The 14,842-nt window shown below is 34.3% G+C and overlaps 1 protein-coding gene across 1 annotated transcript in view; it reads left to right on the forward strand.

Moving 5' to 3' along the window:
- PRKX (protein kinase cAMP-dependent X-linked catalytic subunit) overlaps nucleotides 1-14,367 on the forward strand; it is a 56,096-nt gene extending 41,729 nt beyond the window's left edge. The window contains exons 5-9 of the mRNA XM_071430587.1: nucleotides 1,253-1,348; nucleotides 4,976-5,033; nucleotides 7,108-7,185; nucleotides 10,039-10,187; nucleotides 10,589-14,367. Of these exons, the coding sequence (XP_071286688.1) occupies nucleotides 1,253-1,348; nucleotides 4,976-5,033; nucleotides 7,108-7,185; nucleotides 10,039-10,164 (358 nt within the window). The 3' untranslated portion in view covers nucleotides 10,165-10,187; nucleotides 10,589-14,367. The remainder of the gene's footprint in view (nucleotides 1-1,252; nucleotides 1,349-4,975; nucleotides 5,034-7,107; nucleotides 7,186-10,038; nucleotides 10,188-10,588) is intronic.
- Nucleotides 14,368-14,842: the final 475 nt, after the last annotated feature.

Genomic DNA, 14,842 nt, shown 5'->3' on the forward strand with positions numbered 1-14,842 from the left:
AAATCATGTGTATTACTTGTTGAAGAATAAGCTAGTTTGACTACCATAAAATTTAAAAAAAGAGCCTGAAGTGAAGAAATGTTGTTTTCATCCTTGTTTTTGTGCTATCAGTGCTTTCCAAAGCCACAAGCACTGTATTTGTGTGCGTATGCACACAGTTAAGTTCTCTGAGAAAGTAATTATGTTAGAGAGATGTGAAAATACTTTATTTAAATTGTAATAGTGGTTGGATGTTTTTAATACGGTCACCACTCAAAAGCTGCAGGTTTTTTTAATTCTGTGGGGATTTTGAGGCAGAAGCATAGTAAGAGGGTTGTTTTGGTCATATTACGGAGGGCAAAGCAGGACTGAGATTACTGAATGAGTTATTCCATTCCCTTAGAAGGTTTCCTGTTTAACTTTTAAGAGCATGAGTGACACTTGGAAAGCTATCAGCTCTTGGGCTCAGCTGCCTGTACTGGCTGTACTGATGCACCTCTTGCAGCCATCAGGGATGTACTGTACTCGTGAAGGAAGCACAGCAGAAAACTTTCAATTCTTACTGGAGCTGTACAACAAGAAGTAGTCTCTCTGTTAGCTCATAACTTCATGAAGAACTTCATAGAAGCCATAAATGTAGAATTTTAATTACATGTTATTTACTATTCATCATGGGGAAGATTTTGAAATGAAAACTTTATCTGTCCCACACAGAAAGGCAGCTGCACTTGGAGAGTTGTGAGCAGTCTGACTGTTTCAAAAACCTTATCTAGCAAAACATATAGTTGAATTCAAGACGTACAACAAATAACTGAACTGCATAATGTATTCATGTGCAGGTCCTTTAACACTTTAGAAAGAAACTGATAAATAAGGGTGTGCCGGCAGTTACAGGACAAGATCAAAAATGGTAATGCTCTTTTGGAGAGTATATCCCTGGGTTTTAGAGATAAAAGCAAAGCATTTTCTACTTTTGAACTGAAAATTTTTTTCATAAATTATATTTTATGGCAATTGTGTAGCAATTTTATATTTTTCTCTTCTGTTGTTATATTTAAATTCTAATTCTGCATTCAGTGTGTTGCGTACAAAAATGTTTTCTGTTTTACAATGGCAGCCTTAAATTATTCTTCAAGATAATATTTGATTGGTAGCATCCTACGAAAAAGAACATCATCAATTATTTCTGAGGGGAATTGCTATAACATAATATTGCTTATAAATTTTTTAGAACTTCTTTTCTAACCTCTGAAATTTTTCTGTATTAAAATAGGTTTCCTCCATTTTTTGATGACAATCCATTTGGTATATATCAGAAGATTCTTGCTGGCAAAATAGATTTCCCGAGGCATTTGGATTTATATGTAAAGTAAGTCCATGACTCCCAACACTGTCTTTTCTATTCTAAATACCTCCTGATCACTGTTTCTAAAAATCTTTTTAGAAGACCTGATTTCAGATTCTGATTTTCTGAAACATCATATTGGAAGATATTTGATACTACATTTACACTTTCAGTCCAAATAAATTTATATATTTTGTAGACTTCAAGGTGGTGATACAGTTGTAAGATAGTATCTACCTATCTTTTCTGTTTATTATGGGTTATTAAATGCTTTTCCACCTTGTGGAAACCCCATTGGCATGTCCTTTAAGGAGGTCAAGAAGAGAAATATGAGGAAATAATCTGAGCAAAAATTAGGAGAGCAGGAAGAGGACCCTAAAACTGTTTCTATCCATAGATACATACCACTTAAATCACTCTCAGCATAATTACTTGAGTGATCTCTGCTACTTCGGAAGTTCTCGTGTAAAGTCAACTTAAATTTGTGATAGCAGGGGCCCAGTTCAATATGGAGTATTACATATACATGTAATGTGGGTTTAATTTTCAGTATTTAGCAATTGTTAAAAGTGTATTGTGGATGAAATAAGTTTTTTTTCCTATTTGAAAATTCCATAACTGAAATAATTTTTAGTAAACATTGGAACATGAGGAAATGCGATTATAAACATGAAGTTTCTTCTAAGTGACAACTGAGTGAATGAGTGAGGGAGTGAAGACAGGAAGTTACTCCTTTGTTAATCACTTGTGATGTTTTGATGGTGACTTCAGAGAGGCACTTGCTTACTGTGACTACTGGGTAAACATACAAGCAAAACTAATCATTTGAGAAAGTGTTTGTTTTGGTTTTTTTAAGTCTCCACTAAATCACTGGATGCTCTGAATGAAGCATGTCTGCTTCTCCTTAGGCTGACTAGTGTCTCATATTCTTGTGTCTTTGTAACAGTTTTCTCTTAGTAGCTCCACACAGTTCGCAGTTTAGTGTAGTCTTATCTGTTCTTCCTAATCCAATTGGTCTTGGAAAGAAAACTGATTATTTCTTGTAGTATTCTGTGCACTGAGCTATAATATTGTGATCAGAAGGAGGAGCACCTCAAATTAGGTAATCATCACTAACAGCCCATCCAATATAGTGAAAGCAGTTACAGAGACTAATAACCCCTGAGCCTCCTTTTATCCTGGCTAAACAATCCCAGCTCCCTCAGCCACTCCTTCTGGACTTAGCCTCCAGATCCTTCACCAGCTCCATTGCCCTTCTCTGGCCTCACACCAGCATCTCAATGTCTTTCTTCAAGTGAGTGGCCCAGAACTGGACACAGAAACATGAGGTGTGGTCTCACCACTGACAAGTAGAGGGGGCCAATCCTTGTTCTGTCCTGCTGGCTACACTACTCCTGTGGCTTCACTTACTTTCTGCAGTGAGTTGTGAACACAGTGTCTTGGATGTCAGCCCCTCTTCCTTCTTTTAAACCACAATATGCAGAACTGGATAGTCCTTGAACATCTCTGCATCATTACCTTAAAGCAAGTGCCAAGATTATTTTGTCTAATGAAGGCAGTCTTCTTACATTCTAACCCATCTGTTTTCTCTCTTCTTCCAATAAGTCTGGTCCTGTCAGATCCAGACTGTGTCTGAAGTATTAGTGCTATACAAAGTTTTAACACTCTGTTCTGAGGCAGCAAAATTGTTTCCCTTTCTGAACTCTGAGAGCACTTCTCTCCCTAGGGATATGTACTGCCTGAGCTCACAGGCATTTACATTTTTTACTCACCAATCCCTTATCACCCTCCTGTACTCTTTACTTTCTGAATTTGTACCACTTCTGCTTTCCCTCCTGATGCATGAATGTCACTCTTCCTTACTGCTTTTTTAAGGTTTTCTTTGCAAAGCCACTTTTGGAAACCTCCAAATGAAATGTCCCTATTACAGCATTTTACTGATTATTGCTCTGCAGAGACCTTCATGTAGAATTTGGTTCTCAAAAACATGCACCAGCATATCTATTGAATTAATTTTAACATAATTTTTAAATGAGTATTTAGAACCAATGTAATAAAGAACTACTGAACTATTATTGGTTTCAATTCAATGGATATTTCACTGGTCCAATGCAGCAAGTATCATATTTAGTAACAATACTGTATCAGCAAGTAAGCTCATCCCTTATCTGTTTTATGATGAATTTTTGAAGCAAGCCAAGAATGATCTATGAAATGTTTTCTGGTTTTATAGGAATGGGAAAGTGTCTTTGCCCATAAACTCTGTGAATCTCTTTTAGGGTTTCTGGATTTCTTTTCAGTCCTACTTCTGTTTTAAGTGTGCTTATAGTCCTCCTTGTAGCCTCTTCCATGATGAATGCTCTTTGTGAAGTAGAAAGGGATCTTTCTGCAAAGGTGACTGTGAAAGGAGTTGGTCACATGATTTAATCTAATTGAAATATTGATTGTTTGGAATAATCACAAGAGTTTTAAAAACTGCTTTCTACATGGACTTTTTTATTCATATATCTGGTAATTTTTTTCCAGTTGAATTTTAGAATTGTATTTCTGCCAAATGCAACAGCTTTTCAAACAGTCTAGCATATTCAGTTTATATGTTCATTTTGCACACACTTCTGTGATTTCAAGGATAGGTGACACTGCTATTTTTGGGAGGCACAGTAGACATTACAGGTAGGGATGGAGAGAGGCAGGTGTGTCATTGTTATGTTTGTGTTCTTTTCTGTAAATAAAACAGTTGACTTTCTTTAACCTTTGATATTGTTGAAAATTTGAACTAGCCATACTCTTTAATCTCCATTTCATGCTGTATGTCATCTCTCAGGAATACTTGAGATTATAGAAATAAGGATGGTTAAACTTACGTTCTTTCTTGTCATTGGTACTTCATGCAATCAGTCCAGAATCCAGTTTTCTAAAATCAAATAGCAAAATAATCTTTGAGATAAAATGTAACTGCTTATAGAAATATGAAGCCATATTTTCCTTTCAACTTGCAAGTAATCAAGCTAATTCCATAAATTATGATACTTACGGTTTATGTCATAGTTGTTTGGGGCTTAATATTTGAAGTATTTTGCTATTAATATGGAAGAGTTTTCTGTCTCTAAACTTCTTTTAGTCACTTAAAATGTTGATTTAGTTTTATGTAGAACTGTTCAATGAGCCAGTATCTCAGTGAGACTTTGTTTTCAATTAAATTATAGATGTTACTAGTTTTAAGCAGATTACTAGCTCTTCCATGGTTTCTCTGGATATTTAGCATAAAGATGAGGATGCAGCTTTATCTGCTTTTTTAATATATTTTAGTGTTGAGTTCTGACAAGCAGATTTGAGATCTGTTGGAGAAAAAAAAATTGATGTTTTGAGATTGGGCATGCTGAGCAAAATGCAAAAAAAACAAAGAAGAAAATGGTGCTACTTGGCAAGGGGCAGGGGAGGAGAGAGTGAGTTTTTTTCCCTTTGTTTCTTGGAAGAGTCTAAAAGAAATCTGCAAGAATTCTGTTAGATTCTTTTTTATTGCTTACTCTTAAATGTCCTAAAATATGAGGAAATGAATGGTCAGAGGGAAGCATGTCTATATTCTGTAACACTTGACAGTCAAATATAAATTACTTCTGTTTAACAAAGAACATGTTTTCTCTACTTCAGAGACCTTATTAAGAAGCTACTTGTGGTTGACAGAACAAGACGACTAGGAAATATGAAGGTCAGTGTAAAATCTTTAGTGTAAGATTCACACAAGGTTGAAAGAATTCTGTAGGAAAGATATAGACCAGCTCTTCATAGAATTTTTGATTTTATAAGCATGAAACACATACATTTCCCCATACATTACTTAGGTTATGCATTGCTAAATGCAAATTTAACTGTGTATTTCTGTGTTTCTGAAAATCCTTCCCCTATTTGGATTAATGCTACTCTTCCTGGTGGTTTTCCTCTCACCTCACCACCACCCTGTTCATTAATGTGAAAACCTAGATTAGACCAGAAACATGGTATTAAGTCCTGTAGTGCATGGTGCCAGCTTCATTTGGTTCTTTTTTTGTGGCAGTGTTAATCCCAGAAGGGCCACTAATCAAACTTGAAGTCTAAAAATTATTTTAAAAACATACAGGTTGTAGTGATACCTGGTCATTGTCTTGGTGGGGCTGATTAAGCGTTAAATACTCTTTTTAAGAGTTTAAGAGTTAAATACTCTTGCACCAGGAGGAATTGTTTACCCTAATCCAAACAAATTTATGAAGACAATAGATACTGAAATTAGCGTGTATAATCTTTCTCTTTGGAGACATCTAAAATTTTTATTTCTCTGGGGAAGGGATGTTAGAGGTTTGCTTTTTGGCCCAAAGCACCTTGAATGGTAAACATAGCTGAAGATGGTAAAAAGTGCACAATCATCCAGGGTTTTCTTAACATATTAATATAAATGCTTTAACCAGTTGTCCGTTGTTTTCTTTTGGAGCTTTTTTATGGCACAAAGTTAGACTGGTAAGAAAAAACAGGAAATAATGTTTTTCTTATCCTTCAGAATACTTTGTAGCCTTTTTCAGGAGAATTTCTTAAGCTGAAAGTTTTTCAACTCATTTACCTGTGAAAACTTTTATATCTTTGGACAGTTTTGAAGGAAAACAAAAATAAAAGCAAATCTTGACTTGTTCACGCATGGGCTTTGGTAAATGTGTTTGGCTGGGTTTTCTGTTTTCTGGGGATGTTTTTAGTCCATGGTTGCTTAGGTTTGTTTTGGGGTTTTCCCTACAATTGACTAAAATTCTTAAATCAAAAACAGTTCTAATTAAGAGCAGATTTTGGGGTGGGAGCACTAGGTCAGACTTGTGTTTGATCCTTTTCCATTGTCATAATTGTTTTAAAAATATGTAAATCCCACAAAACATTTTCTGGTGAAACATTCAGTCAGATCTGCTTTTGAGGGAACTATGTGAACTGTTCTCCTTGATGCCTGATTGGATATGAGCATGGATAGTTCCACTCCAGATAAATCTGAAAAAACCCAAATGTGTAATAATGCTTGGTTTTGTGGAGCTGTACGTGTTATAGTCTTGAGTGCTGTGCTTTGATCAGGCCTGAGACAGGGAACCAGCTGTTTTTCCCCAGTGCTTAATGCCTTGAGAACAAGTCTGTGCGTGAAACAAGCTTAATCATGAAAAAAAGAGACATTTGTGTTTCTTATATACATAAATAAAACAGGCACCCCAGAGAGAATAATCATTGCAAGGCAAATACACCTTTAGCTGTATATCTAAAATGAAAACAAATGTTTTAATATATTTACTTTCGTAACAGTACTGAGAACCTCTTGCTGTCAGCATTAAATGCCTGTAATATTTAAAAAAACCTATGTGCTTCCCAGACATTATTTTTATTTAAAACACCATCAACCCTCAGTTATTTTTTTATAGTGCAAGGATTAGAAAGTATATCTGAATATAAGGCATTCTCTAAAATGTTGGTGAAAACAAAAGTAGATAGGACTGTAATGAATGGTTTTGTGGGTACTTTAAAGCCTGTTCTTGATCTCCATTGTGTCAGAAGAATGCTAAAAAAAGCCCAAAGAAACCCCAAATCAAAATTACTTGGGTTTTATTGCTGGAACTCAGGACCTACTAGGTAATTAACACTATGAATTTATCCTTTAGATTCTTTTTATGATTATCACCTGAAAAAAAGAAAAAAGGTTAGACCTGATATTACAGTCCTTGTAATGAAATACATGGCATATATGTAAGCTTAAAAAATAGTAATTTTGATTTCTTTCCTTAAAGAATGGAGCTGATGATGTGAAGAGACATCGATGGTTCAGGTCTATAGACTGGGATGCTGTACCTCAAAGGAGACTAAAGGTACATTCTGCAAATACTGTATAGGACATCACAAGGAGAAATCATTGTTCATTTAGGCTGATCTGTTGAAGGTTTGTTGGCTGTTGCATCTGTGTGTTTGTGTGTGTATAAGCACATGTCTATAAGCACACTTCATAATTACATGCATATTGGCCTCTTTGCAATGTGGAGTTAATTGTATGAATGTCTGTTTGCATTTTTGTCTATATACAAACTGTCTAAAAAATCCCTGCTTTAGTTCACTGAGGATGATTTGTTAATACAGAATTTAGTTTTCACGTTTAGGTTTTTGTAAGTGATTACTTGTTGTAAGTGTTTTTTTATTTGCGGACATGGAGGGGATTGCTAATTTGTTGGTTTGATTTCGTTTTTCTTTTTTCCTTGTCCTTACATATATGGAGGTATTTTATTCTGGACTTTAAATTTTTGTACCAAGTTCAATTCAGGTAAATGTTTTAATAAAATGTAGAGCACATGGGAGTAGGAGGAATAGGGAAGGTGAAAGAGAAGGATTTATGAATGTAATTCCAACAGACTTTTTTATAGCACTGAATTCTAGTATTATATGAGGGCAGATGTTTGCAAAAGCTATCAACACTACAAAATGTTTTTAAAGTACTTTAGAAGTAAAACTGCTTTCTTTCTTTCCTTCCTCGGAGTTTTAACTTGTACAATTCCTTACAGCAGTGGTTTTCTGTAGCAGAGGTTGAGTTACCACATGCAGTCAGTCAAGTACAAATTAAACATTTGTTTTTATTTTCTTTGCATTAGTTTCTTCCACTTAAATTCCAGGTAGATACCTTGAGTTCTTGCAAAAATGAAAAAAAAAAGGAGACAATATTAATTTTCTTGATGTATTCTTGTAAACGATATCTAATACAAAGCTATAGATGTCTTTTCTCTCTAAGAAAAATAAGTTTACAGTGTTTTAAATGTGTGGGTTTGTTTTATTTTTAATCATTACTGCCACCAGTTGATATTTTTATGTATATGCATTGTAATGAAGTCACATTTTCCTAGGTATTTACTATAAATTCTGTTTACGAAACTTGCAAAGAACACAAACTGGATGATAACTTGTTTAATAATATATAAACTCAGAATATGGCAATCAAAGCAATAAAAAACAAATAGTATTAAAAATTATTGTTAGATGTACCATCAAATGTCTCAGGTCCAAACATCCTTTATGTGGCATTTTTATTTTAAAAATGAATCAAAAAAGAGTCACCATAGCATTCAGATTACTATAAATACAAAACTTGTTTCTTAATCTTTATGATGGTTGCATTAAGCTCTTGGAAGATGAAGTGGTACTTAATTAAACTTTAGAGTAGGGATGTGAAGTGGATCAGAATTTAACTTGGTTATTTGAAGACTATAGCTGCCTTTATAGAATTAGTTTTCATGATTTCATACTGATGAAGAGATTGAAAATATGAAATAATGCATACAATGCTCCATTTTCCTGGTAAAAAGCGTGAATTTGTCTATTGTATAAATTATGCATGGATTCATGGTCCCAATAAGGTCCTAAATATCAATATCATATAAACAATAGCAATGGCTGAAAGGGAAAAAATTGTTTCATTAATCATCCTTTCTCTCTTGTTTTTTTCTTTCTATGTGTCGCTTCACAAAACTCTCTTTTTTCTGCCAAAATGCTTACAGGGAGGGGGGGTATCAGGTGCTGCCCACAGTGGGGCAGACATTTCTCAAGGGCAGAGCAGATTCTGCACATTTTCCTCACCATCTGGGCAGTATTACTGTGACTGCCAGACACAAAATTAGGACTCTGCTTTTGGCTGAAGGTTAGAAGTACTATCATACAGGGACCTGTCTTTCCCATTGAAAACCAACTGATGATGACATCATTTTGAAAAGCCCATAAGATCAAATAAGATCTCATAAGCTAGTGGAAGCCAGACTTTTATCTTTTTGAAGATGTGCAGAATAGCATTTTGCTATACTTTATAATTCTATCTGTGGTATAACTTGGAGCCAGTTCAGTGATCATCCATAGGGTTTTCTCATTCTAAAGTGTTCTGTTGGATTCAGCATGATAATTAAGCTCTCAGTTGCTGAGAAGAGAATAGAGATGAATGTCCCTTGAGAGAGGAAAGGGGGTTTGCCCTTCATTAATACCTGCAATTAGTGAAATGTTCCTGAAGGGATCTTTATCTCGTAGTCTGTGGCCAGAAGCACAGAGCATTCTCAATATAGGATTTCAGACAAGTTAAAACTGTACTCTAAAGCTGATGAGCAATGCTAGAAATTGAAAGGATCCTCTGTGAAAACAAAAATAACCTGATACTTCTCTTGGCACCTTCAAGTTTCATAAAAACAGTCTGTTTGAATTAAGATGCTTTTATAACCATCCTTTTGAAATGAGTTATGGGGAAGCAATTTCTTTACCTGCTTGAATTTATTGCTAGGTTAGGAAAAAACACAGTTGGTAGACAGAAGTTAGTAATTTCAACCTCTTTAAAAGCAATCAATCTATTTGAAAGCAGTGAAGAGGAGGCTACCTTCAATATGGTAGCAGTTTCCCATGCTGCTATGAAGATTCTTAGTTGAAAGGAAGCTAGTGCTCTCAATAAAATAGGTATCTATATTAAGTGTATTAATTATCTAAGTGTCTTTTAGCCACATTATTTAAGTCTAAAATTGACAAAAAGTAGGAATGTGTATGTGTTGCTGCAAGTTTCTCTCTCTCGTGCCATTCATTATTAGGGAACAGGTGAACAGTAAATCTGTACTCCATTTGTTTAATAGAGCTTTTACAGAATAGTATGATGGAGAGGAGCTCATTGAGGAAACTACTAACATTTTTGTTGTGCTTCTTCTGACTAGCCTCCCATAGTGCCCAAAGTATCCAATGATGGGGATACTTCCAATTTTGAAGCTTATCCTGAAGATGACTGGAACAAGACACCTCCGGTACCTCCTAAAGATCTAGAAATTTTCAAGAACTTCTGAGTGTAACATCTACACTCAACAAGGTATGTCCAAATGTCAAGAGTGCCCTTGAAAACATTGCAGACCTGTGAGTGAGAACCATATGCAGAATTACATTTTCTGATTTATAATGGCTTGAGGTGACAAAAATCGCCTCACAGGATTTGGTTTTCTACATTCATGAAGGTTTATTTGCTTACAAATATTTAAGTCCTTCTGTCCTTAAATTTTTTTAAATAATGTGTAAAAAGAAATACCTAGAATGATTTGACAGATAAGGAAATGTGATAGTTTTCAACTCTAAGGTTTTACTACTCTAGAGGAATAAGGTTGTCAGATTAATTCTGTACCCTAGATATTCTCTCTTATAAATGTGATAGGTTGATACTTATTACTGAGTTCAAATAGTCCACCTTGAGTTTTGTGTTCTCTTTTTTTGTCTTAGAAACTGGAAGGAAATTGAAGTGCTAAGAGCAAGTCTGAAGAACAATGGAGTTCAGATATAAAGGAAGATTTTCTTTGTGGCTAAGAATGATACTGCATTCAGATATGTGTATTAGTAAATGTCAAAAAATATGGAGGCAGGCAGGAATAATTTTTTGCTGTAAACATTTGACCTTAGTTTATTAAATTGTAATAATGGTAGTCTGCTCTGAAGTAGACTAATTAAAATGATATTTTTAGGATTTTTTTTTTTTTTAACTTATGGTTGAATTAAGTTTCCTGCTATTCCCAGATCCTTTTTGCATAGTTAACTCATAGACTTAATTTTATAAGTTTATACTAAAGTTGTGTAATTAAAAGCACAAATTAGTATATATGTATATAATGGATACAATACAGCTAAAGCACAGGAATTGTGCAAAGATGTAAATTTTTGTACTTTGCAGAGTCTATGATTTTTATTTTTCAAATAATGTTTTTCAAGAAGTTCTTTAGGAATAAAAGTCTTAAAAAAGGATAAATGAGTTTTTCATCATCTTATATACATTTTATAATTCTTTGTAAAAAACAGAAATAATTACGTTTTAAAAAAGATTTGTACCTAAAATTTCCAATGCCTCACACTTACAACCATAGTACTTGAAAGCAGAAAGACCAGGGCATGTTTTATTGTCGTTAAAGATGTATCTTAAAGGCTAATTTAAGAAGTTCTGTTGCAATTAAGTCTTTTTGAAAACCAGAATTTTGAGTGATAATACCCTGTCTGAAATGAGATTCCTCACATGAAAACTCACTGTAAACATGCAAGTCAGTCCATCCTGATAAAAGGGCTTTAACTGGCTCTGACAGGAGTTCTTCCCTCACAAGTTTGTTGTCATCTCCAAATGTAAAGCATGAGCCATAACAGACCTTTTTCATTAGCGAAATAGTTGTTGTTGTATGCTGAACACTTCAGAATATCAGAGGGAAGACTGAATATTTAGTACAGCCTTATTTTTCTCCTCCTCCTTTTTTGAAATTGTCCTAGTCCCTGCTGCCAGCAATTTCATATGTACAGAGTTCAAACCCTAGATGCAGAGAGTCTCTTTTTTCATCCTGTGTTAACATCTTTCTAGCAGCTTGAGCACACTTTTTTGGAAGTATATGCAATATTGCTTATTTTTAAGTAGCACTAAATATCAGTATGTGCATAAGTATGTATCTCTATATATGAATGCACAAAAACATGAAGGTAGATTGAATACTAGGCAGAATGTCTTTTTTTAGGTTTTTTTTCATGTTTCATATTGTGAAACTTGTATTAATATAAGGGAGTTGATTTTGAAGTGCTTCAATTACAAAAAACACAATGGCATTTTTTAGGATGTTGTCAGTTTAGATAACTTCTAGTGAAATTACCATATTATATTTAGGCCTTTTTTTCTTCTCAGAACACATCAGCTCTCTGAAGGTCTACTAGTATGACTTCTGGCTCTACATAATACTGTTTGATTAGATCATACAGACAGTGTTTTCCAAAAACTACTCTCCGTATTTTTGATCTGAAAGCTATAAGAACTGTAGGCTGAAGATTTGTTTTTCTAAACTAAATCCTGAATGCCTACCAAGTAGGCATTCTAGTAATTGCTACTGAAATTACCATATTTATGATTTTATTGCAGATCTGTTACTGGAGTCTCCTTGTGGAAAAGTGATCTCAATTTTTTTTTTTTTGTTTAAACAGTACAGAAGTGCTATTGAGAACCTGTAACTTCTAGGATATTAGATTATTTCTTCATAAAGCAAATCTTCCTTAAAGAGATTGTATAACTCTTGTCAAAAATGCACGATGTGTAAAAAAATCAGGATATTTCAAAATGAAAATTCTGGAATATCACAAAGCTGTCTTGATGTTCTGTAAGTTGATGGCCGCAGCTGCCACTCAGTGAATATTGTGTAGGAATGTATAATGAAATACAGGACAATCCATAGGAAATTACAGTTTTAACCTAGTGTAAGTACCTTATTCTCTTGGAAAGATGAATCTGGCCCACTATGTTTGTATCTGTGGAATTAGTTATTCTAAATCAATTGGAAAAACTGAAACACATGAAACTCAGCTTACTTTGTGTAAGGGGGAGCAAGCAGTTGGAGAGTTTTCTTGATGTGTAAGTGTATGGTATTTTATGGACTCTGAATACATACATCCATTTCTTATTAGAAAATTTACATACTACAAGAAAGTGTGCTAAATATAGGATTTTTCTTCAAATTTCAAAGCTGCTCTGTGTTTAAGTCTTCAGATCTGAGTAAATTAAGTTGAAATCGAGTAATTTACCTCAGTGGCGGTTAGAAGTTTTGAATGCTTGAACAACAGGAAATAGTGAATTTTCTTTCTATGACTTTTATCCATTGCTGGCAGTGGATGCACTGACACTCATTATGATGGAGACTAATGTAGTGAATACAATGTTATTAATAATGATAATCCACTGACTTTACATTGTTTCCGAGCCATGTGTACCTATGCCTAACTACCAACCTCATCAGCATGCTTTCTAGTACAAAACTGCTTTCAGGTTTTTTTAAATTAAAATACTGAAGTAAAAAGTAAAACCAAAACATTTTTGAAGCATTATTTTAAGCGATCAGTTATTTTCTCTACAGTCCTGGACTTAATGAGGTGTTATTACCTGGCTGTTTTATTTATTTGCACAAGTGAGTCTGCTTTAAGTCTTTACTGGGACTTCATGGCCCGCTAATGTAGTTCTGTCTGAGTGCTCATGCAGGTAAACACTGCACTAGGAATTCTGGATTTATGGGTTTTTTTAAAGAAGACTAGAAGATTTTTTTAGTTCCTATTCAAGTAGGGTGTTCTCTGAAGTTCATTTTATTTTGATTCTTTCTGTTAATGTGTGCTGTTGCATATAGACTGTTGCATAAGGACTGTTGTCTTGCAAGAGAGCCCATAGGCCTTGGATATTCTACATCAGTGAACAAGAATGTTAAACATTAAAAAAACAACCTTTATTTTTGAGTTTTATATATATATATTTTTAATTGCCCAGTCTGAGGTTTTAAGTGATAAACATGAATTGTAAACTCGATTGCCTTGTAACCAAATGATATAAATGCTTCATGATTTAAATGAAGAACATGCTGTAGATTTTCCTGTAAATGAGCTTGATCAATGAATATGTGTGCTACTGAGCTTTAACTAATGTGATCTTCCACTGTAGAAAGACATTGTTATGGATCAAATATAGGTACTAAACTATGTTTAAATGGATAAACAGGGATTTTACAGTTTTGAAAGCAATGAAGATATGGCTGTTCCTCAGCCCATCTGCTTGCCATTCAGAAGAGTTGTGATGCAGTGCTTCCTATGCTATAGAATTATTTTTCAGCTTTCAATGACTGTAGCATGATTCCTTCTTGTACTGTACTGTGTACAGACTTCCCATGTTTTGCACTTTTCTATGGCAAACCTTGACTGCTTTATAAATACTCTGTTGTGTAGAACGTAGTGATAGTGGTAGCAGGCATTTGTGTGCTGCATAATCAGTTTGGACTGCTCGACTTGCGAGGTTCACCTGGGCTAATGTTGTGTGTTGCTGGTTGCTTGTTGTAGCTCATGTGTAAGTACTGTTCAAGTTACAAAGTCAGCCCTCATTGCACAATGAAAAATCACTGTGATCTGTACATAAACCCTAGTAAAACTTTATTGCTGTTTAATTTAATGTAATATCTGTCAAATCTGGATTCATTTAATAAACCTTTATATCTTTTCAAATGTTTAAATCTAGTTTGCTTCCATTTATGCTGGAAGGAGATTGGGGTTCTTCATCCAAGAAAATGGTGAAGGGGAGATGAAAGTAGCAGAAAAACAATTGTTCCTTCTTTTCACATTTTAATCCTTTCCAGAACAAGATGCAAGTATTGGAACAGATTTCAGATGGTGTCGAAGAAGCACCAAAGGTACATTTTCTAAACCATTTCAGGTAGTGCACCAATAATCAAAAGTGTTAATTTGAACTTCTCATTAAACTTTGATTATATGACTCTAATTCCTTTGGCATTTTAACAACTTAATGACCTGAACACTGTCCAGAACACTCAGTTCAATGTTTCTTTAAGCATTGAAAAATATTTTTACAATGTCTACTGACTTACCCTTTATTTCATCTTCCATCAAAACTTGAAAAGTTCATTTTTAACAAAATTTGTTTAGCTGTTTAAATTCCTTCTCTTGGGTCAAATGTATTTTATTTCTTAC

The sequence above is a fragment of the Agelaius tricolor genome, unplaced genomic scaffold (assembly GCF_023055355.1).
Source record: "Agelaius tricolor isolate 1412-34295 unplaced genomic scaffold, bAgeTri1.0.p SCAF_7, whole genome shotgun sequence".
NCBI lineage: Eukaryota > Metazoa > Chordata > Aves > Passeriformes > Icteridae > Agelaius > Agelaius tricolor.